This window comes from Nerophis lumbriciformis, linkage group LG24 (genome assembly GCF_033978685.3).
Source record: "Nerophis lumbriciformis linkage group LG24, RoL_Nlum_v2.1, whole genome shotgun sequence".
In the NCBI taxonomy this organism is placed as follows: domain Eukaryota; kingdom Metazoa; phylum Chordata; class Actinopteri; order Syngnathiformes; family Syngnathidae; genus Nerophis; species Nerophis lumbriciformis.
The window spans coordinates 9,701,348-9,727,035 of NC_084571.2; the positions used below are offsets into that span (position 1 = coordinate 9,701,348).

The following is a 25,688-nucleotide window of genomic DNA, read 5'->3' on the forward strand; positions in this document are numbered from 1 at the left end:
GGTTGACCGCATTTTGAAAGAATGTTGGGTGGGGGTTGATGCGCTGGTTGACGTAGGCCCAAAGGCTCTCTTTATGCATTGACTGAATCACTAAGGCCCGCTGATGCTGTCTGCACGCTTCACACACACACACACACACACACACACACACACACACACACACACACACACACACACACACACACACACACACACACACACACACACACACACACACACACAAGTACATCTGCTCCACATCCGCCTTCTTACACACACTTTTCTTTTCACACTGCGGTGAGAAAAGAATGGATGATAATGAGAGCAGGATAATGAAGGTGGGACACAATCCTGTTAGAACAGATTGTCCGGAAACTGGAGGTTGTTGGTCCTTCTAGTCCAGTGTCTTCTGTCGGAGAGGCACACATTGGCAGCCATGTTTTTGTCAGTCTACCTTTGACAGCTGTATCTTACCAGCACTAACGTGCGATTGTGGACTGAATTAATGATTTGAATTCATCTACTATTAAACACGTAAAGTCGTGGAAATGAATGTGATTTGAGTGAAATTATGTCACTGTGAAGAGAAGGAACGTTTGTTTGAAAGGGCTGCAAATTAATCCATTAATTCAATTAGTAAAATGTTTTTATTTATATTCTGCCGCTTCGATTAATTGTTTGAGTGTAACCAATAAAAAATGCCAAAATCTGGACCGCTTGGAGTGCCCGGAACTTTAATAGGCAGACATAGGGCACACTTTAAAAAGGTGGTGTGTGTGTGTGTGTGTGTGTGTGTGTGTGGGTGCACATTGAGCTGTGTGGCGGCGAACAGCGGAGAGTTGTTTTTTTCTTACATTTTTATTAATGCACACAAAGGCCTGGGCGATAAAATTATATATAATATCAGGATAGACACGTAATCGATATAAGAAATGCGATAAAACATTCAATATATGTATATTTGTTTCTTCGTTAGAAAGTAAAAGTTGCAAAGCAAGGTTGGTTGTATGAACAATGGCACTCGCTCTCCGGTAACAGAGCAACGCAGGAAGTGATCACTGATCAGTAGGAGTGACACGCTAACAGCCAATCAGATAACAGTATTTACTACCAAGTTTGGTTGTGTGATCTTGTTGTCTGGCGGTTGATTCTTGGCATGGAGTTAGAAGAGAAAGTCAAAATGAAGAAATTGTGGATAAAAGAGGAAAAGTCACCTGGACAGTATGGGACGTTTTGGGATTTTTTCAAAGGGATCGTAGTCAGACCAATGTGGTCTGGAAATAATGCAAGACCGGTAGTACCACGCCACCTTAGCCGTGCTTACCCTTTAGAGAACAGCTGTAACTTTCTCGCACTAAATCTGCAGAAAATAGTTCTTCTCAGGTTTCTCTGTTTACATTTTCACACTTTGCACTATTTTCTTACACTGTATTAAACATTTATTACATATTCCTTATTTTTGCACATACATTTTAAGAGCTTATTGTTAAGTGTTCAATGTGATTTTACAATTTTGTTTACATTCTTTGAGTGTTTTGAGTGTTATGCACACATGTTAAATGTACAACTTTAATGCTGATGGTGTGCATTCACCAGAAAAAAAGAATGTAAGTTATGGCATTAACTTCCGCCATTAGTGACGTCCATGGTGTACTTGGGAAAGATACTTCACCCTTGCTCCTGATGGGTCGTGGTTAGGTGGCAGCTTCTGTCATCAGTGTGTGAATGTGTGTGTGAATGTATAAATAGTGTCAAAGTGCTTTGAGTACCTTGAAAGTAAATAAATAATGATAAATGGGTTGTACTTGTATAGCGCTTTTCTACCTTCAAGGTACTCAAAGCGCTTTGACACTACTTCCACATTTAAATAAATGGGTTGTACTTGTATAGCGCTTTTCTACCTTCAAGGTACTCAAAGCGCTTTGACACTACTTCCACATTTACCCATTCACACACACATTCACACACTGATGGAGGGAGCTGCCATGCAAGGCGCTAACCAGCACCCATCAGGAGCAAGGGTGAAGTGTCTTGCTCAGGACACAACGGACATGACGAGGTTGGTACTAGGTGGGGATTGAACCAGGACCCTCGGGTCGCGCACGGCCACTCTTCCACTGCGCCACGCCGTCCCCTAAGTAGAATATATAACATATATAATCCATTTACTACTGTGCACATGGTTGGAGTCTGTTTAAGACAATTACTCAATGAATGGATGAAGCTAACAAGCTAAATAGTCAAAGAGTGTTATAGTTGCTCACTGCAAAATACTTCCCCTACTGTTTCTGCTGAGAATTACATGAATGAACTTTGAAGGATCAAGCCAGCATTGGCAGGGATGGTGCAGTACCAGCTAGTGTTGTCCCGATGCCAAAATGTATTTCGATACTTTAAACGTACCTACGTACGTACCTCAGTTTAGAGGTCACAGTTCAGTTCATTTTCGGTACAGTAAGAAAACGACTAAATATAAATGTTTTGGTTATTTATTTACCAAATTTGTAAACAATGGCATAACATACATATACACACAGGGTCCATTGCCAGGGTTAATGTGGTCAACATATATAAAATAAAAACTAAATAAGATAAGGCTCAGAATGGTTTCTTAACAAAACCTTTCTACTTCTACCATCCTAGTCAAGTCCGTTGTGTCCTTGGGCAAGACACTTCACCCTTGCTCCTGATGGGTGCTGGTTAGCGCCTTGCATGGCAGCTCCCGCCATCAGTGTGTGAATGTGTGTGTGAATGGGTGAATGTGGAAATACTGTCAAAGCGCTTTGAGTACCTTGAAGGTAGAAAAGCGCTATACAAGAATAACCCATTTATCATTATTTACATATAAAGTGCTTTTTTTGATTGATTGATTGAGACTCTTATTAGTAGATTGCACAGTACAGTACATATTCCGTACAACTGACCACTAAATGGTAACACCCGAATAAGTTTTTCAACTTGTTTAAGTCGGGGTCCACGTTAATCAACATTAAACTGCCTCAAGTTGTTGCTCAGATTAAATAAAATTACAAAACTTTTCTTCTACATATAAAAAGTGCAACATTAAAAAGTTTCAAGTCAACTCATCATGCTTAATTTATTACAGCATTTGGGAAGCCTGTAGTTGATTTTTATTATGTAAATGTTATATTTTTATCAACTTGTGATAGCAGGGACCCTGCCATTCAAAACTAAGCTGCTCCATTACTAATGATTAATGTAACTATAGCTGAAAAAATAGTACAATAGCAATAGGAGAGACTATTCATCCCTGAACACCATGGAGTTTGTGTAGGCTTAATGATGCAGTTACATTATTATATCAACTATCAGAGACAGCTTCAGGAAACTCTTCATTTAACATAATGTCCTTTTTTGCTGCTTCAACACAGCTCAATCAACACAGAAAAAGGTAAAGTGAAATAACAGACAGACAGGGCTTTGCTGTCCATAACACACACACACACCGCAAAATGAGCTAACGTTACGCTAAAAGCGAATTAGCCTTCACCTCAAGCCAGGACTGCGAGCGAGCTGAGCTGCAGTTTATATTTCTAGAACGTCAACGGGCTCATAGTGATGTTACTAGTAGTTGACTGGGAGGTGTTTATTATAATTTGGGGAGAGTCCGCTGCATTATGCTTACCTGCTAAACACCCACATGCTCATCACGACGAGCACTGACTCCATGCGCTCTGAATACGCACTGCTGATTGGCTGTTACCGCTTTGTGTGTTACCAACCAGATGGTTGTGTGGGTGGGACAATGCTGGGTGCTGCAGAGTGCTGACAGAGACAGGCAGTAGAAGCGGAGCAGCTTGTTAAGACTTTAGCTTTGGCGGCTACTTAATATGTTCGTGTGGAAACTCGTTCGGTACACCTCCGAACCGAACCGAAACCCCCGTACCGAAACGGTTCAATACCAATACACGTACCGTTACACCCCTAGTGAATGAACATACTAGACTGTAGACTACAAAATTGGAATCCTCGATCTTGGAACTTATTCCGAACAAAAACACAAACCGCAAAGAAAGGGTGTTATATAATAATAACAACAAGACAAAGTGTGTCCTAAATATTTAAAATATACTTCCATCCCATCCATCCATTTTCTACCGCTTGTCCCTTTCGGGGTCGCGGCGGGTGCTGGAGCCTAATTAAATTAAATATCTGCCTAGTTTTAATGAATACTTAAGCCTACTACGATCATGGTGGTATGTATGGTGGTACTCGGAGAGCCAAGTGTTTTCTGAGATAGTATTTGGTGAAAAAAGTTTGAGAACCACTGCTGTAGTCCTTCACTGCTAACAATACTTTTTAGAAACATAGTTTATTTGCTACCACGAAAGCCAGGATGAGTAACTTGGAAGCTGCTTCTGTGGATGGATATTAGCCGATGCAGCTTCTGTTCAAATTGCAGCCGGTGTTCTGGAAAGACATGCACTCTCTCCTACACCGCTTGCATGTGTGTAACAAAGAATATGGAAACGTAATTTTGCTTCCCTGAGCGTGCATTACTTCAATCAATCGATCAAAGTGCATTTATAAATCCCTTAATCACAAGTCCTTCAAAGAGCTTCACGAACTTACGACAACATCCTCCGATCTAAATCCACATTCGTGCAAGGAAAAACTCGAAAGAGCCCAGCTGGGGAAAACGAGGAAGCCTTGAGACAGGATCACAGATGTAAGGACCAACCTTGCAGTGTAATCGGCTGCCATGGATGTCGAGTGGGTGTAATTATTGAATTGTTACGTTAATATTGTTGGATTATTGCATTATTAGATTAATAGGTCATGTGGGAGTCCAGTCCATCATCACAGGGGATCTTCTTCTGGGCTCAGCAAGGTCAGCCCACAGCTGTGCAAGGAAGAGTGGTCCACCTCGGGGTACAACTTTTTGAAGGAATATTTCACAATCTACAGCCTTGTGAGCACCACCACACGTCAATATCAGCTGTCTCCATCCATCCATTCATCCATTTACTACCGCTTGTCCCTTTCGGGGTCGCGGGGGTGCTGGTCCATTTAAAAAAGGCACAACTCTTTAATGGTCTAAGAAAAACTGTCAAAAGGTTACGTGACAATTGCCATTATTCTCTCTCATGATGAGTATTGTAGCATCACACCTGTCTTTAGTCCCCCCCACACATCAAGCACTGCAAAGGTTGGTTAACGTGACAACACGACTCGCCACCCATGATAAAGTACACTTTGTGAGAAGCAACTGCCATTTTGTTGCTCCCACGCTGTTCTTCATGCTCCTCTTCATGCTCCTCTTCCTCTCTAGTCTTCCTCTTCCATCACTTCCACATCCCACTTCTGTGGGAGAGGATCCAGCTGGAGGATGCATGATACATTGGAGTGTTAAAGCACATCAATAACATGATGAACGAAGATGCAATATTATTATTCGTATATCCTGGTTGTGAGCTCTTATGTTGCACTATTTACTCATGCTGCGTGAATGTCGCCCCTCCAGGCCCTGGCCATGCCCTCGAGCGCACGGGCGGGCAATCTTAAGGACCCGGACGTGGCGGACCTCTTCTGCAGAGATGACCCAGAGAAGCTGTTTGCTGACCTCAGGGAGATCGGCCATGGCAGCTTTGGAGCTGTCTACTTTGTGAGTACTATTTTTTTCAACTTTTCTGTACTTTGCAGTGTCAAACCAAGTACAAAACCTTTCTGCCAGCTCATTTCTGTGTTGTAACAAAAGCTGTGTCTCCAATGGAATACTCTTAAAAAGAGTCTGCAGCTTCTGGCGTCATTAGCACTAGAGATCGACCGAATATTGGCCAGGCCGATTATTGGCGCCAATATTTGGCATTTTTTTAAAACAACAACAACATAACTACATTAGCAGATACAATATATACACATATGATATCAGTACTTAGTATTAGGGCTGGGCGATACATCAATATACTCGATATATCGCGGGTTTGTCTCTGTGCGATATAGAAAATGACTATATCCTGATATTCGAGTATATGTTCTCACGCAGTTGCTTTTAGCTGCAGGCATTAAACTACAGGCTTTTCTTCACTCTTTCTTGTCTCTCCTTCTCACGGAGACTTAAAACAAGCGCACCTTCTTACATACATCACATACTGACGCGTGCAACGTCATACGCTCTCGCGGAGCAGAGAGGTAGCAGCATGGGTAACATTAGCTGTGATGCTAACGAAGAGGTGCAAGTGGTAGTAATACGAGAGAAAGAAGGTGCGAATCTGATAACAAATGAAGGAAGAAGAATTAATTCCCAAGAAAAAACAGCACGGGGTCCATCGTCTGGCGGTGGTTTGGCTTCAAGCGCGAAGATGTTGAACAAGCATGCGGCAAAAGCGTTAGCAACTTAGCACCGCTGCTAATTTGTAGCATCATTTGAAAAGTCACCCGCTAGAGAAGGAAGAGTACTTGAAACTCCGCATGTCAACATCTCCATTCGGTGCCACACCAACAAAATGCCCAAGCAACAAGCACTGACCCAATTGAGCCTGGCATCTTCCATTTCCACATCAACACCGTATGAAAGAAATAGTCAACAACATAAGGAGATAACGTCCGCAGTAACCTACCACATAGCGAAGGACATACACTATTTGATGTCCTATTATGCAGCTAATTTTTATTTGACAGTTATTGAAATATCTTGTGTGACATCATGCACAAAAGTGCACTTTATTTGTTTTAGAATATTGTAGTGGCGTTCTATACAAAAAGTGCACTTTAATTTAGTGTTGTTTTGATATGTCATCTTAGTAACATCACGCACAAAAGTGCACTCATAGCTTGTTTTAAAATGTCTCTGACAATCTTGCACTTTCTGTTTTGGAAATGACATGAATGTTTGTGCCACTGCTTAATAACTGTTTAATAAATACAGTTTTGGTAAATTGACTTAGTTGTGGTTTCCCTCTCTGCATGAAAGTTTAAAATTAGCATATATTAATGCAGTATGAACAAGAATGTTTTAATGTAGACACATAGAATCATCATACTGCTGTGATTATATGCATCAAGTGTTCATTCAAGGCTAAGGATAAATATTGAGATATATATCGTGTATCGTGACATGGCTAAAAAATATCGAGATATTAATAAAAGGCCATATCGCCCAGCCCTACTTAGTATGTAAAGGAGAACTTCAATTATCGTTCACAATCATTATAGGAGACGAGGACAAAGGTTTAGGGTTTTTTTGCATCCTAATTTGTAATAATCGTCTCGCTCTAGGTGGCTAGCAATGCAGCTAATTGGCTCAATCAATTCTGCCTCTAAGTCACTTTGAAAATGCTTTCAAAAACCACCAACAATACTTCATTTACATTCCCTAACCTTTATAATAACCAAGCTGTAGCGACATTGTTGTAATAAGAGTAAATACTGAGATAGGCTCCAGCACCCCCCGCGACCCCGTAAGGGACAAGCGGTAAAAAATGGATGGATGGACCACAGTACTCTTTTTCTAGTGTAGTAACACATTGTTTTGCGACGGCATGCTACAGCTTAAGCTGTAAGCTGCCTTCTGCGTCAGCAGCTGAATGGCTTTTGAGTTTGTTATGCACAACGAAATGCAATAGGACACCAGTCTGTATTGACTGAAAAACATGATCATATTACAGTACCTGTAAAGATTTGGCCCACATTTCATGTTTTGGTTGTACACAACTCGATCGACAGCATATGTACTGTAGTTGTACCAACAAGTTTGTTGTGCTGCATGTATGATGATCGATAATATAGTCACTCACTTAATGCACAGTTGTCCGCTTGGTCAAGCTGGCCAGGGAAGCTTTCTTCCAGTTGATTTTGGGTAAGCAGTCCATAGGTTGTCCCCAAGTTCCACATTCACACTGTCAAGTCACATCGACCTCACTCGCTCGGCTTCCGTATGCTTCAATGTTTCACCCTCTATTTGTGCTGGCTTCTATAATCCGTAGTTCATCCTCTGTGTATTCAGCTTCAAAAAGATAAAGATGTGAATCTTCATTTTTCAAAAATAGTCGTCTTCTGTTGCCAAGTCTGCCATGATTAGAAAACACAGGCGTTTGTTTTCGAAAGTAGGAACACACATTTGTTGCCAGGGGTCGGAAATGCATTTCTATGGGAATGAAAATAAATGCGCTGAGGAAATAAGTTCCGGTATTGCTTAAAGTGATCAAAATACTGTAAATATTGAACATATTACATATTGTTATGAACTTGTCTGTTACTGCAGTATATATGCTTGCAGTTGGGCCTGGGCGATATATTGATATACTCGATATATCGCGGGTTTGTCTCTGTGCGATATAGAAAATGACTATATCGTGATATTCGAGTATACATTCTCACGCAGTTGCTTTTAGCTGCGGGCATTACACTACATGCGTTTCCCACTCTTTCTTGTCTCTCTTTCTCACAGATACGTAAAACAAGCGCACCTTCTTACACACGTCATGTGTGCAATGTCACACGCTCCCGCGGAGCAGAGAGGTAGCGACATGGTAACGTTAGCTGTGATGCTAACAGTACGGTGCGGGTGGTAATACGAGAGAGAGAGAAGGTGCGAATCTGGTAACAAATGGAGGAAGAATTAATTCCCTAGAAAAACAGCACGGGATCCATCGTCTGGCGGTGGTTTGGCTTCAAGCGGGAATATGTTCAACATAGGGCTGGGCGATATGGCCTTTTTTTAATATCTCGATATTTTTAGGCCATATCGCGATACACGATATATATCTCGATATTTTGCTTTAGCCTTGAATTAACACTTGATGCATATAATCACAGCAGTATGATGATTCTATGTGTCTACATTAAAACATTCTTGTTCATACTGCATTAATATATGCTCATTTTAAACTTTCATGCAGAGAGGGAAATCACAACTAAGTCAATTGACCAACACTGTATTTATTAAACAGTTATTAAGCAGTGGCACAAACATTCATGTCATTCCAAAACAGAACGTGCAATATTGTCAGAGACATTTTAAAACAAGCTATTAGTGCACTTTTGTGCATGATGTCCTCAAGATGACAAATCAAAACAACACTAAATTAAAGTGCACTTTTTGTACAGAACGCCACTACAATAGTTTAAAGGGGAACATTATCACAATTTCAGAATGGTTAAAACCATTAAAAATCAGTTCCCAGTGGCTTATTATATTTTTCGAAGTTTTTTTCAAAATTTTACCCATCACGCAGTATCCCTAAAAAAAGCTTCAAAGTGCCTGATTTTAACCACCCGTCCATTTTCCTGTGACGTCACATAGTGAAGCCAACACAAACAAACATGGCGGAAAGAACAGCAAGCTATAGCGACATTAGCTCGGATTCAGACTCGGATTTCAGCGGCTTAAGCGATTCAACAGATTACGAATGTATTGAAACGGATGGTTGTAGTGTGGAGGCAAGTAGCGAAAACGAAATTGAAGGAGAAACTGAAGCTATTGAGACATATCGGTTTGAACCGTATGCAAGCGAAACCGACGAAAACGACACGACAGTCAGCGACACGGGAGAAAGCGAGGACGAATTCGGCGATCGCCTTCTAACCAACGACTGGTATGTGTTTGTTTGGCATTAAAGGAAACTAACAACTATGAACTAGGTTTACAGCATATGAAATACATTTGGCAACAACATGCACTTTGAGAGTGCAGACAGCCCAATTTTCATCAATTAATATATTCTGTAGACATACCCTCATGTCAGCAGGCCAGGGAAGCTAGGGTCGATATTCTTCTCTTGATCATCTTCGGGACGGTGTGAGCCAAGACATCCAGGGGGTTTAGCTCGCTCGTCTGCGGGAACAAACTGCCGCCATTGCTTGCCGTGCTACCGAGGTCCTTTGTCCCTGAATTGCTCACACACCCCGGCAGATTCAATGGGGGTCTGGCGGCAGATTTCTTTGACTTTATCTTTGGAAATGCATCTGCTTTGAGTGTCGCAGGATATCCACACATTCTTGCCATCTCTGTCGTAGCATAGCTTTCGTCGGTAAAATGTGCGGAACAAACGTCCAATTTCTTGCCACTTTCGCGTCTTTGGGCCACTGGTGCAACTTGAATCCGTCCCTGTTCGTGTTGTTACACCCTCCGACAACACACCGATGAGGCATGATGTCTCCAAGGTACGGAAAACAGTCGAAAAAACAGAAAATAACAGAGCTGATTTGACTCAGTGTTTGAGAAAATGGCGGATTGCTTCCCGATGTGACGTCACAACGTGACGTCATCGCTCCGAGAGCGAATATTAGAAAGACGTTTAATTCGCCAAAATTAACCCATTTAGAGTTCGGAAATCGGTTAAGAAAATATATGGTCTTTTTTTCTGCAACATCAAGGTATATATTGACGCTTACATAGGTCTGGTGATAATGTTCCCCTTTAAAACAAATAAAGTGCACTTCTGTGCATGATGTCACACAAGATATTTCAATAACTGTCAAATAAAAATTAGCTGCATATTAGGAAATCAAATAGTGTACGTCCTTCGCTATGTGGTAGGTTCCGGCAGACGTTATCTCCTTATGTCGTGGACAATTTTTTTCATACAGTGTTGATGTGGAAATGGTTGCCTCGGCATTTTGTTGGTGTGGCACCGAACGGAGATGTTGACGTGCGGAGTAAGCACTCTTCATTCTCTAGCGGGTGACTTTTCAAATGATGCTACATGTTAGCAACGCTTTCGCCCCACACTTGACAAATTACGGTTGTCTGATTGACATATTCCCACTTGAAACCAAACCACCGCCAGACGATGGACCCCGTGCTGTTTTTCTTAGGAATTAATTCTTCCTTCGTTTGTTACCAGATTCGCACCTTCTTTCTCTCGTATTACCACTCGCACCACAGCTAACTTTAGCCATGCTGCTACCTCTTTACTCAGCGAGGGCGTATACGTATGTGACGTATGTAAGAAGGTGCGCTTGTTTAAGTCTCTGTGAGAAGGAGAGACTAGAAAGAGTGAGAACAGCCTGTAGTGTAATGCTTGCAGCTAAAAGCAACTGCGTGAGAACGTATTCTCCAATATCACGATATAGTCATTTTCTATATTGCACAGAGACAAACCCGCGATATATCGAGTATATCGATATATCGCCCAGCCCTAGTTCAACAGTTATGCGGCAAAAGCGTTGCTACAAAAAGTAGCAGCACTGCTAATGTAGCATCATTTGAAAAGTCACCCGCTAGAGAATGAGGAATGCTTGAAACTCTGCACGTCAACATCTCCGGCCGGTGCCACACCAACAAAATGCCGAAGCAAATATTTCCACATCAACACCGTATGGAAAAAAAAAATCAACAACAGAAGGAGATAACGTCCACAGTATTCTACCATATAGCGAAGAACATACACTATTTGATTTCCTATTATGCAGCTCATTTGCATTTGACAGTTGTTGAAATATCTTGTGTGACATCATGCACAAAAGTGCACTTTATTTGTTTTTAACTATTGTAGTGGCGTTCTGTACAAAAAGTACACTTTAATTTAGTGTTGTTTTGATAAGTCATCTTGGTGACATCATTCACAAAAGTGCACTTATAGCTTGTTTTAAAATGTCTCTGACAATCTTGCACTTTCTGTTTTGGAAATGACATGAATGTATGTGCCACTGCTTAATAACTGTTTAATAAATACAGTTTTGGTAAATTGACTTAGTTGTGATTTCCCTCTCTGCATGATACTTTAAAAAGAGCATATCTTAATGCAGTATTAACAAGAATGTTTTAATGTAGACACATAGAATCATCATACTGGTGTGATTATATGCATCAAGTGTTCATCCAAGTCTAAGGCAAAATATTGAGATATATATCGTGTATCGTGACATGGCCTAAAAATATTGAGATATTAATAAAAGGCCATATCCCCCAGCCATACTTGCAGTGTGTATATAAAACCTTGATGGAGGGTTTTGAAGTTATTTTAGAGGACTTTAAAGGCTACAATGGTTAATTCTATTAGCCGCATTTTGCAAGCGTTTTTTTATCATCTTTAGAATCCTAAAAAAAAAAAAAGACAAGTCTGTTCTTGTCTTTCATAATGATTGTGAGCGATAGGCAAAATTCCCCAAAAGTGCATTTCCCCTTTAAAAAAAATAAATTAGTGAAGTTGATGGTAATAAACACTGCTCAAGCACCAGCCCTTTGCCCTGTATGAGAAAGGTTCCCTGTTTCGTTTCTTTTTTAAATCGCAGAACTCATGCAGCCATACCCCGCACACAAAGTAAAAGGGGAATTGTTCCATAAAGGGACTGAACAGCTGGGTATTTGGCCACATAGTGTTGCATCTTGACATGACACTAAAGTGTGTTAATAATATATCAAGTCACTCCTTTTTAAACACATATGTTCTTATTTCAGGCCAGAGATGTGTGCAACAATGAAGTGGTGGCCATCAAGAAGATGTCGTACAGCGGCAAGCAGACAAACGAGGTGAGCGTGCGACAGACACGGGCGTGTGCATGCGGTTACACGTAGCATACGAATGCTGACCGAGTGTTGTTGCTCTCGTGTGCAGAAATGGCAGGACATTATCAAGGAGGTGAAGTTCCTGCAGAAACTTCGCCATCCAAACACTATTGAGTATCGTGGATGTTACCTGAAGGAGCACACAGCATGGGTATGTCCAATTAGTGTGTGACACCTTCGTGTTTTTTGAGACGTTTGTCTTGTCCTTTGCAGCTGGTGATGGAGTATTGCTTAGGCTCCGCCTCCGATCTCCTAGAAGGTCAGAAAAGCACAAAAGATGGTCATCACGGTTGCTTGGGTGTCTTTTGTTGACCTCCTTGTCGTTTGCAGTTCACAAAAAGCCCCTGCAAGAAGTTGAGATTGCTGCTATTACCCACGGTGCACTGCAGGGACTGGCGTACCTTCACTCTCACAACATGATCCATAGGTAACGTCCAAGCTCTTCTCTGCATCGTCATGCTTCTTTCTTTGTTATCATGATGTTGCCCACAGAGACGTGAAAGCAGGCAACATCCTGCTGACGGAGCCAGGCCAAGTTAAACTGGGCGACTTTGGCTCCGCGTCCATCGTGGCCCCGGCCAATTCCTTTGTGGGTACGCCTTACTGGTGAGTGGCACAGTGTGCAGCGACATGGAGCGCACCAGTCAAGAAACATTAGTGTCAATAGGGATGTGGCAATAAGCGGTGTTAATGATCACCACTGAAATATTACCACTTTAAATTAAAATAATTTGTATCGGCTATCACAAATATCGAATCGTTGTTCAAATTAATCCTTACACCCGTAGTGTCTTCAAAGCGCGCATTTTTTTTTAACAAAATAGCAACTTTTGTCGAAGCTATAACCAATTATTCATGTTTACATTGTTTCTTATGGGGAACTCTGCTTCACTACACAAACTTTTCGGTTTGCAAACCATATTCAAGAATCAATTAAGTTTGTAAAACGAGGTTCCACTGTATTCACAATGAACTTAAAGGCTGTGTTGCCTTAGAACAAAGTGTTCGAAAATAAACTCCACGGCATCGCGTTGAAACTGAAGGACGTCCAAACAACAGGAAGCGAACTCACGTGATGTCACATAAACCGGAAGTGAAACAAACCGATCACCAAATTTGCATTTATTACAAAAACATTCTTAAATGGTTACACATTAAAATAGAAGATAAACATATTTGAACACACAAATAGAAATATGGCTTTTATGAAGCCAGAACAATATTTGATGTTTCCTCTGCCAAGAAAGTATATTGTGTGTCTATTTATTTTAGTTATTGAAAGAATAGCGTGGTCAAAAGATTTTAGTGTGCGCATCAGTACATTATGAGCACATTCAATATTAACCGTGATCATTTTGGTCACAATAATGTCATTTGAAGATTTTATCTATTGTTTTGGTTGTGTATATTTGATGGTCTTCCAGCAACACCTTCAGGTTATTTTGTTGCTTTTGATAGTGATTTTATATTCAAGTGCAAAATTTTGCTAACAGAGCTTTTTTTTTTTTTTTATTATTTGTTTGCTTTATTTGGTATTATTATTGGTATTTAAAACTTTACATTCCAATTACAATTTTAAAGTATGCAATTTTTTTTGGCATTTTAAAGTTTATACTTACATTAATATTATGTATTAACATTAGTGGTTAATTTGGTCTCAAAATAATGTTAAAAAATATTGTATATTGGTAATACTTTGTAGGTCAATATATCCTCGAGCAAAATGTGTTATTGGGCCAGGCCTAGTTTTTCCCCAATAAGACAAAACATACTCCAATCTAAACGTATATAAATATTTTACTGTCAAGATATTCAGTTTGAAAATTGAAACTACAAGCTGTGCACTCTTAGCACAAAGTAATCATTCTATACTCTGAGCAATATGAGACAAAGGTGTTTTTATACGGTGCCTTCAAGGACGCCCGCCAGAAGTAATGAACAATAATATCAATAAGAGATTTAATTTGTTATGCACTTTTCATTGAAATAAATCTTAAAGTGCTACAATCCAAAGCATTTTTTAAAACAATAAAAGCTTATCCATTAAAACATATAAAACTATGTCAGTGAAGCATCAGAAACACAAAATATGCAAAATAGTGGCTTTTCTAATAGTGTGTCTAAAAAAAATATATATATAACTAGGTTAAAAGTTTTAGTGCGTTTATTAGTACTTTTTGAGCACATTCAACAATACCACGATAATAATGATAACCGTGATCATTTTAGTCACAATACCCGTGATAAAAACTGTTCATATCGATACATCCCTAGTGTCAAATAATAAATACGGATGAGAAAATGTGACAGAAGCTATCTTCTGACACCTCCTATTGAATCTAAAGATGGTACAAATGTTGCCCTACCTGTGCTGTGCTGTGCTTGTACAGGATGGCTCCAGAGGTGATCCTGGCTATGGACGAGGGTCAGTACGATGGCAAAGTGGACGTGTGGTCGCTGGGAATCACCTGCATAGAGCTGGGTAGGAGATGCACTCGCTCTTTTGTCAAGCACCATTGTGTAATTGAAGAAATATGTCATTGAATCAATAACGTGTCAGCAGTAATAAGCAGAGATATCAATATGGACACATGCAAACTCATCAAGATGAGTTCAAGAAACATTTCCTCATTTATCAGATTTCACTTGTTTTGGTTGACTTTGACACACATTCGTTGAGTTATTGTGGCAGTATTCACCAAAAGAGTTGATCTTATTCCCAATCAAATGTTGAGTGGTTGAATGGAGATGTAGCAGATGAAAGGAAAAGTCTAACATGTGTTGTGGTCACAGCGGAGAGGAAGCCGCCCCTGTTCAACATGAACGCTATGAGTGCCTTATACCACATCGCTCAGAACGAAAGCCCCGTCCTGCAGTCCAATCACTGGTGAGACAGCATGACCCCATATTGACCCTCCTCATTCCTAACCAACTCATCCTGCAACTCACTAAGGTCCGACTCCTTCCGCAACTTTGTGGACTCGTGTCTACAGAAGATTCCGCAGGACCGGCCCACCTCTGATGTGCTGCTCAATGTGAGAACTGGAACACTTTGATTGTTTAGCTTCCATAGATTTAATGTGGAATCCTCATTAATTCACCTGTTTACAAGAATCCGATATATATAGAGAAGGGATGTCACCACATGAAAATGTCATATCACGGTTATTGTCAGCAAAATTGTCACGGTTATCATTTCTTTCACGATATTGCTAAACACATGCTGAAATCTTTTAACCAAGTTTTACTAAATCAATAACTATAATAAATTGACACAATTTTTTCAATAATTTTTTTTTAGAGTTAGTTTTTTGTTTATTGATAAAGGCAAATTGATCACTTTGCTTCACGTCCGGTTTATGTGACGTCCCGCAAGTTCACTTCCTGTTGGAGACACTTTCATCTTTGTTCAAAAAGTTGTAAAAGAAAACAAAAACAATGTAACTGGAACACCAACTCGACTGTGACGTCATTCCCAGCTCCTACTTTTAACTTCCGGGGTTAATAGATTGCATATTCCTCTGAGTATAGAAGGATCATTCTGCTTTAAGAGAGCACAGCTTGTAGGTTCAATGTGCACAATTGAATATCTTAGTTGTCCAGACAGTAATTTGTTTATATAAGTTGAGATTGGGTTATGTCCTTTCGTAATGGAGAAAGATGTTAATGTATATGGTTTTCATGTTAGCATTTAAAGGAGAACTGCATTTTTTGGGAAATGTTGCCTATCATTTACAACCCCTATGTAAGACAAGAACACATACTGTATGTTAGTTATTTTATGCATTCTAACATGTAAAATACGGCAAGTATGAGGTGGCTATCCATGCAGCTAATGGGAGGAATCTATTGTGCCCATAAAGCCCTCTTAAAAACATTAACATCTTGTGACTTGAATATTAACCAAGTATTAACCATATTGATATAATAAGCGCTAATGCAGAGGATCTATTTTAGATTTAGATTTATTGGTCCCCTTGGAGAAATTCATTTTCACTGCCGTACATTTGAACAATAGACATTACGGTACACATCACAAAAACAAAAATAACAAAAGGGCATCCTACATGACCAACACACATTTACAGGCTTGTCAGACAGGTCGGCCGGGCCTGCTGTTAAGGGCTGCTATAGCTGCAAGGATAAGGCTTTTCCTGAGGCGGGCCCTCCGGAATTTGATGGTTCTGTACCTGCGCCCTGATGGTAGTGGGATGATGTATTGGTGTAGTGGGTGAGTGATATCCTGGACTATTGTTTTTGCCAGTCGAGTGATGGACCTGTGGTTTTAGTCTAAAATGTTGGGTGTGGGTAGGCCGATGATTTTAGCTGCTATGTTTGTAATGCGTGTGAGTTTGGTCCGGTTGGTTACAGAAAGCATGGTGAAAAAACATGTGGAACAGTACATAAGGATGGGTTGAACAATGCTTTGGTAAAGTAATAACAGGAGATGAGGTGCAACGTATAGTCCTTTGAGTTTTCGGATGGCTGACAGTCTTTGTTGACTTCTTTTTTGAATGTCCGTGGTGTGCTGACCAAAGGTGAGTTTATTGTCCAAGGTTACGCCCAGGTATTTAAAAGTGTCAACTGTTTTAACTGTTTGTGTGTTTATGATGATGGGGTTCTGAGGTGAGGGGGGGTTGAACCATATTTCTTTTGTTTTATTGACATTGATTAGCACCGCTAATTTTTAGCGGTGCCGTAATCACAAACAGCTAACTTGAGTTGGTGAAAGTTACTTCTAAATTATAAATCATGCCTCTCACCTGGATAGTATAAGGTTGTGGCCATAAACAGAGAAGTTAGTCAACTTTGACGTCCAACTTAGACCCGGAAATGGCGAGAAAGACACAAACAGACTTGAGGAACCTTTTTTTAAGCTGCGTGAAGATTATGATTAATTCTTCATACAAACTGGAAGATATAAACATCCCACCAGTCGGCATTTCAGTGAGAGCAGATATTGTACAGTAAGTGATTGTTTTATTATGTTCGTAGTTTGTATATCTTGTTTAGCAATTAGCAATATTGCTACATGATGCTTAGTGTTTCACTAAAACTGGATCTGTTTTACATGAAACGTCTAAAATTTGTAGATCATTCTCCTTATAATCAGGATAAAAAATATACGTTTCTGATCATCATTTGTCCCAAAGTAGTTTTTGTTGTCTGTCATTAAGTCTGCTATGGTTAGTAGTGGTATCGTTGTTAAAGGGAAAAACGACCGTTGCTTTGCGTCTGTGAAATTAATATGTTCATGTTATTATAAATGTTACTACATTATGTATATACTTAAAAGGATGGATATAAAACCTTAAAGGAGGTCTTTGACTGTTTTTTAGAGTGCATTATAGGCGGAATAGAGCGACTCCTATTGGCTACCCTGATAGCGCGTATTTACGAGTTAGAATGCATAAAAAAAGTAAAACGTGTTGTCTTTCATTGTGAATGAAAGACACAATTAAAAAAAAAAACGCAATTCCCCTTCAAGCTTGTGAGCTAGCGCTAGTCAGTCCGTGAGTTTATCAAAATGCAGTTATCAGTCACGTTTTTTCCATCACGTTAATTTAAAGCGGTAATACTAACCGTCAGAAGTTTTACAGTTTATTATTACATCCCAGTGGCACAATTCACGTCTATTGGAGCAGCTTTTGTTTCAAGTCACTATTTTTGTCAGCTCCACTTGGGTGTTAGTCTAGCTGGTCTTGGGTGAAGAGGATGCAGAACATTACTTGGACTCTATTTCTCCTCTTCTGTTGCGTCTTCAGCATCGCTTCCTGTGTCGCGAGCGCCCTTTGACGGCGGTTATGGACCTGATCGCTCGCACCAAGGATGCTGTACGAGAGCTGGACAACCTGCAGTACCGCAAGATGAAGAAGATCCTCTTCCAGGAGACCCAGCAGAACGGCCCTGTGTCTGAGGGAGGAGAGGACGAGGAGGTGAGCTGGGAGAGAGAAGGGAGCGCGGAAAGAGCTGAGTGATGTACTCAGTGTGTGTGTGTGTGTGTGTGTGCGTTAGGAGGCGGAGCAGTACCTGTTGAGGACAGGTACAGTCAACAGCATGGAGAGCTCCCAGTCCGTACCCAGCATGTCCATCTCAGCCAGCTCCCAGAGCAGCTCCGTCAACAGCCTGGCCGACGCCTCAGACGACAGCAGCGGCGAGATGGCCATGATGCAGGAGGGCGAACACACGGTCACATCCAACAGCTCCATCATCCACCGGCCCACGGTAAACACCAACTCTTCTCACGCTGCTGGGCAACTTTTAAATGAACCCTGTCACCAATCAGGCTCAGGACAACATCTACGATGACCCTTACCAGCCAGAGCTTGAGCAACCACAGGCGCCCTCTGCAGGCCGCCACCGAGCCTACTATCGCAAGCGTGACCACTTTGCCACCATCAGGACCGCCTCCTTGGTAGGTCCGAGTGCGACGTGCACGTCTCGCCCGCGCTCGTGACTCCAACGTGTCCCAACTTGTCCTGCAGGTGACCCGGCAGATTCAGGAGCATGAGCAGGGCTCTGCGCTGCGGGAGCAGATGTCTGGATACAAGCGCATGAGGCGGCAGCACCAGAAGCAGCTGATGGGCCTGGAGAACAAGCTGAAGGCGGAGATGGACGAGCATCAGCTCAAGTTGGACAAGGAGCTGGAGAACCAGAGGAACAGTTTCTCTTCTGAAACCGACAAGTTGGTCAAGAAGCACCAGGCCATCTTGGAGAAAGAGGTAAGGAATATTTACACCAGTGACCCCACTGTGTCTTCATCATCACACTTTCTTACTGGTAGCGCAGCTAAAGGGGTGGGGGCTTGACATAATGGGAGAATGGTCACTTGCAGAATGAGGAAAAAGAAGAAAAAAAATGTCCTCTATTGTTGTTAGTTTTTTTGGTGTGTATGTGTGTGTTTTTCTCCTTTTTAGTCCTTCATTGTTGTTGGCCACATCATACCATCACTGATGGGGTTGATCCTGGCAGCAGACAAGCACACACATACACACACACACTAGTGATGTGCGATACCACTGATTTTCTTTCCGATCCAATACAGAGTAAAATTCAGACTGGTATCGGCGATAGATACCGATCCGATACTTTGTGCAAATATACCTAATGTGACTTGTAAAATTTAAAAAGTAGTGTATTTTAAGTGTTGCTGCTTTTCGGGAATCCTCTTTAAAATTATATAAAATCACCGAGTGAAACAAATGATAGCGTTATTCTTCACTGAATGTGTTGTCTTATTGCTCAATGCTGCGTGTAGTGTCTCCAAATAGCATACAATAAAAGAATACATACACTTGCTGTTTTATAATACTGAGTGACTAGGGATGTAACAATATCAAAATATCACGGTATTATAGCTACGGTGGGATATTATTGTGGTATATGTAAAAAAAGAAAGAAAAAAAAGTCTTAAAAATGCCAGTGTGTCAACTGAAGTGGCAGGAATGTTTAGGATAAACACACTTACTGTAATTCAGGGCTTCTCAAATATTTTCTGTTATGCCTCCCATAGGAAGAAGAAAATATTTCGCACCCCCACTCTCCACCGTGACATTAAATATTATAATTTGTCTATATAATTGTTATAACTATACCTCTGCATAACATTGAAAGCTTATTAAAATTAACGTAAACAACACACCGGTCTTTCTTCATCTCCCATTGTGGTTACAGTTAAGCCCAGTGCTACATACGTTTCATCGTATTCTGGTACAATGAAAGGCATCGCACCGCGTCCCCCCAGTGGGGCCGGCCTCACTATTTGAGAAGGACTGTTGTAATTTAACACAAACATAATGCTCAAGTGTTCTAATCATATTTATTAATACAAACATGTATTTTTAAGTGTAAAGAATTGTGCTGAAATATCCACTCTTTCTAACAAATATATATGACAATGTAACTTTTAATAATGTAAATACCTTTAAAAATGTATGTTTAGCTTTGCTGGCTTCAAATCTCTTTTCTGGTTGATGTTTCATCAAGTAGCTTCTAATATTTCCCTCGGTGTGCAGACCGGACGCTTTCCCTTAGTTTATTTTTAGACCGGCACAATGCATAAGTGCCAGAAAAAAACAAGACTCACTAAGTTTTCGTTTCATACAGTTAGACGTCACGGCATTATTACCATGATTTTGAAATCGCACTACCGCAGTACCTGCAATACTGTTTCACCCCAGGGTTTCCGCGGGTCATTAAAAAGTATTAAAAGTCATTAAATGGACTTTGTGAAAATTTAGGCCTTGAATTGCATTAAAAACCATTACATTTCATGTCTAGAGGCATTAAATGCGGAGAAATCACACATGCTATTAGTTAATCACAAATCGTCAATTAAAGGCAAGCATCAGTTAACAGTGCCAAATTTCTTTGGTGTGACCAACAAAGCTACTTCTGCTGCCGCCATGATGCCACCACAACTGGCAGCTGCTGCTACAACTATGGTGGCATTAAAAAGCATCAAATTAGATTTGCTAAAACCTGCAATAACCCATTGAGTGACTAATTTTAATTGCCATCAGTTTTCTTGCTTGCGTATCACATACTTACCTCGGCGGAAGAAAAAGTAGTTCCCACCAATCGCGTTTCTATTAGACAAGATATATATGATACACTGTCTTCCTGTTAATGATATACATTGTAGGCAATAAAGACAAGCAGGGGCGCCGCTAGGGATTTTGGGCCCCATGAAAATAATCTTTACAGGGCCCCCAACACAGTGTCATTATTTTTTCTGTATTATAATTTCATCATCATTGGGGGCCTCTCTGGGCCCCCCTCCATCATGGGCCCCTAGAATCCGTCTCCTTTACCCCCCCTTTTCGGCGCCCCTGAAGACAAGCATCAGTAAATAGTGCCACATTTCTTTGGCGTGACCGACAAAGCTACTTATGCTGCTGCCACGACGCTATGACGACTGGCAGCTGCTGCTACCATTACAGAAAAAGAGTAAACAGTTTCATAAGACAATTCTAATCCACTAAAGAGTAACAGTTAATGTAAACATTTCAACTATTCAAGATTATCATTGTCAAACACTTACAATGTTGTCTATATAGACAGTTGTAAGCTTTTGACTGTTTAGAATAACTCTTTGCCATAGGACATGGGCATCAAATTTGTGGCAATAAAAATGCATTAAAAAAAACAGGAAATTAGATTTGCTAAAACCTGCAGAAACTCTGTATGAGTGACTCACTTTAATTGCCAGTAATTTTCTTGCTTGTGCGTACTTACATTGACGGAAGAAAAAGTAGATCCACCAATCGCGTTTCATTTAGACAAGATATTAATGATACACTGTCGTCCTGTTAATGATATACATTATTTTAAACAATGTAAGGATCAAAAGTATTGATATTTAGATTTTTAGAATGGATATTAAAGCATAAAGATCTGGTAATGGCGGTATCAATTTTTCAGTTTCAATCCGCACATCACTAAGTCACACTCACACAATTCCAAACCTTTACTTGGACTGGACTGCATGGTGGGCATGTGACCCTAATACACTGCTTTGATGTTCTCCTGCAGACAAAAGCTGCTCTGGCAGAAGAGAAGAAGTTCCAGCAGCACATTTTGGGCCAGCAGAAGAAAGAACTGACCAGTTTGTTAGAGTCCCAGAAGCGTCAGTATCGTCAGCGCAAGGAGCAGCTTAAAGAGGCACGAAGCATCAGCAGCGCTCACTTCACGCTCTTTTTTTCCCCACCACTGACGTTGTCTCCTTGCACCCCCCCAAGCAGGAGCTCAACGAGAACCAATCCACTCCCAAGCGGGAGAAGCAGGAATGGCTGATCCGCCAGAAGGAGTGTCTGCAGCAGATGCAGGCGGAGGAGGAGGCCGGTCTACTGCGCCGGCAGAGGCAGTACTACGAGCTGCAGTGTCGCCAGTACAAGAGGAAGATGCTTCTTGCTCGACACAACCTGGAGCAGGATTTACTCCGTGAGGTACGCTACTTCTGAACTTGTCAGTTTGTGCAGGACTAGAACTGGACTCAGCAGACAGTAAAATGAATACTGTATCCAAAGTAACATACCGGTATTATTAATTGATGTTTCCCACAGAACAGCAATCTATTTGTGATGGCGGGCTCTCTCAAGATGCCGTCATCATATAATTTGGATAATTGGCCTTAACATATATATATTTTTTAAAAGGCTAAACAAAAATGGTGTACATATATTCAAAGATAATTATTAGTACCAACATGTATTTTTCTTACATTATATTACATCGTTGTACTGTATTTTTCAATTGTTACTACTTATTTCAATACAACAATATAACATCGGCTGCACTTTGTACACCCCTGCTTTAATGTTGGAATTTAGTTTGCCAAATATACTGTATCCTTTAAATTAGAGAGAGAAAAGGTTATATATTGAGGTTGTTTTCTGATAGTCACCACAATGAAATGACAGTAAAAGTAAGCACACAAAGGCCAGTACATGAATATTCATATGAAGTACACATTCATGTAGGAATCATGTTAAATCAACAATACAGTTTGGTGTAAACTAAAAAAAATAATAGTTATAAAGAATAACGTTTGGCTCGTATGCTGCTAGCTTAATGCCGACTTACCGATCATGCCGATGATTCCACTGACAGGCTAAGGAAACACATATGACAAACAATCGAATATTGATGCTAACTTTGTACTACCCTCGTCTGCTACTCTGCACTCTGTGCTGACTAACTACAGAAGCCTGTTGCTGAAACCTGAAACTTTCATTGGAAGACAAATAACGTTGTCGTTGTATTGTGGAACATAGTTGGGGAGAGGACAGCACATTTATCACCCGAGAAGCAAAGTTTAAACATTAGTTTTTTTTATTTGTTGCGGTCTACAATGTATTTGTGGCGGGTTGCCACAAACAAATCAATAAATGTATGGGAAACACTGTTTGGTATGTTGATGGGTTTGGTGACTATATGTCTGTAAGTACAAATATATTTAATGTTTTATTTCAATTTGTTAAACATTTGTACAAATTTAAGACAATAACCATGCTAATTTTCCTTAGCTTGTCAATGGGTTTGTCCACTGTAAGTTAACATTAAGCTAGCGGCATAAGCGCCAGTTTTTGAGCTTTGGTTTTTTCAATCACTATTTGACAATATTCTACTGTATGGCCATTTAAATACATTTGTTATTAGCTGCAAATGATACAGTATGAATACATATACAGTATTCTTGAAATACTTCACTGTGTTGGTTAATGTGTAGAAGAGAGGTGTCCAAACTACGGCCCACAAGCCAAGTGCGGCCCGCAAGACATCATGAGTTCAATAAAGCATCCAACGCGGAGTACTATTAATATTACACACCAGGCTCTCTCTGAATGCTAAATATTTGCTGTCATTTTGTAGATGACGTGAGTAAATTAAATGAATGACCCTTGAATGTACTGTAAAATAATAGCACATCATTCACTAATATGACACAATCCAAACAACCTTCCCTAGTCATGGTGCAAAAAAAAAAAGACAGGAAAAGTGCAAAACACTCTCTCCACACCTATCTATGTTTGGCGCATTTTAGCTGCTTAATATTTCTGATTGATTACAAAACTTTAAGAAGGTCGTCATGGAAATAAACAAGGTCAGAGTCGAACTTTCACATACTCTTAATATCCAATTATATTAGTATATATATATATATATATATATATATATATATATATATATATATATATATATATATATATATATATATATACTGTATAGTGTATAGTTACTTTACATGCAGGTGGCTTTTGGCCCGTGGCCAAAAATTTTTAGCCCAATGTGGCCCCCAAGTCAACAAGTTTAGACACCCCTGGTGTAGAATATAAGACGTGTATGTTCACAATATTATTTTTAAAGCTCATAAGTCCAAATGACAGCAAGGGGCATGCACAGTCAAATTAAGTAATGATTAAACATCAGTAATATTAAGTTAGATTTAAGAGTTGTGTTGGCGTTGGCGTTATGCAACTTGAAGGAAATCACAGATAAAGTGAGGAAGTCTTGCATTTTCACAATAAAATTACCCATCCGAAATGGATTAGATATATGATTATTATTGTTACTGTTTTTTAGTTATTTGATAATGCAAACTATCCTGAATTTAGGGATTTTATTGTGGCGGGCCAGATGAAAAGTTGACAGGTTTCTGTATCCGCTTGTAAAAGTAGTCCCGTCCAATGTGCCGCCATGTGCCACTAGGACCTGAACAAGAAGCAGACCCAGAAGGATCTTGAGTGCGCCATGTTGCTGCGCCACCATGAGTCCACGCAGGAGCTGGAGTTCAGGCAGCTGGGCTCGGTGCAGCGAACGCGTGTGGAGCTGATCCGAACGCAGCACCAGACCGAGCTGACCAACCAGATGGAGTACAACAAGCGGAGGGAACAAGAACTTCGACAGAAACACACGGTGGAGGTCCGGCAGCAGCCCAAAAGTCTGAAGGTGAGTGGGGCCGCTCATCATTTAAGAAGCGTTAGTTCAAAACTATTGATGGGATTTATGGCTCTTTCAAAAAAAACGTTTAAAAGACTGGCTTGTTATTATATAGTTGTTGTTGTTTTGTTTTTTACTGTTTTTATCAAGGAAACCATCAATAGCATCAGTTATACAATAAGATGTATATCAGAATCATTTAGTTTAGGGCGGACACTCTAACCAAAAGGCCACTGAGCTGGTTGATTAAATGAAATGAAAATGATTAAAGAAAAACATTTTTTTATCAACAAATAGAGCTAAAGTGTGTGACTTATTTGTAACACTTAGGAGTCGGGCCCTTTTAAATCTATGGGATTTTTTTAAGCTGTCATTGCTCAAAAAATAATAATGAATACAAATCAAGGTTGTTAAGAATATAAGGCTGCAATTACTTCACGTCAAATATTCCACTTTGGAAAAAAGAGGGGTACATTGCACATTTTGTGTTTTTGCCATTAAAAAACTGAGTTTTCTTTGTCAAAAAGAGCATTAAACATAAAAAAATATTTATATCGACAGATAGATTTAAAGTTGATCTCGAGATTTAAGCATTGAAAAAAAAATATATATATATATATACCGGTATATATATACTGTATATATAATTATTTTCTTTTTTTTTTTTTTTTTTGACTGAGACCCTTCCGGGCGCCTGAAACCAAACTTGAAGGGAGCCCTAAAAGTTTAAAAAAATTATATATTGTATTGGTTTTTAAAATGAATAATATCAAAATGGCCCCTGTATGCTTTAGTT

General features: G+C 40.1%; 1 protein-coding gene across 2 annotated transcripts in view; it reads left to right on the top strand.

Moving 5' to 3' along the window:
• Positions 1-25,688, top strand: part of taok2a (TAO kinase 2a) — a 44,171-nt gene that overhangs the window by 13,712 nt on the left and 4,771 nt on the right. For both annotated transcript variants that reach the window (XM_061981515.1, XM_061981517.1), the window contains exons 2-17: positions 5,465-5,605; positions 12,344-12,415; positions 12,501-12,602; positions 12,665-12,710; positions 12,782-12,878; positions 12,944-13,057; positions 14,842-14,933; positions 15,245-15,338; positions 15,405-15,486; positions 18,217-18,387; positions 18,467-18,676; positions 18,738-18,866; positions 18,937-19,173; positions 21,986-22,114; positions 22,195-22,398; positions 24,662-24,901. In XM_061981515.1, coding sequence (XP_061837499.1) covers positions 5,474-5,605; positions 12,344-12,415; positions 12,501-12,602; positions 12,665-12,710; positions 12,782-12,878; positions 12,944-13,057; positions 14,842-14,933; positions 15,245-15,338; positions 15,405-15,486; positions 18,217-18,387; positions 18,467-18,676; positions 18,738-18,866; positions 18,937-19,173; positions 21,986-22,114; positions 22,195-22,398; positions 24,662-24,901 — 2,151 coding nt within the window. In that variant the 5' untranslated portion in view covers positions 5,465-5,473. The remainder of the gene's footprint in view (positions 1-5,464; positions 5,606-12,343; positions 12,416-12,500; positions 12,603-12,664; positions 12,711-12,781; positions 12,879-12,943; positions 13,058-14,841; positions 14,934-15,244; positions 15,339-15,404; positions 15,487-18,216; positions 18,388-18,466; positions 18,677-18,737; positions 18,867-18,936; positions 19,174-21,985; positions 22,115-22,194; positions 22,399-24,661; positions 24,902-25,688) is intronic.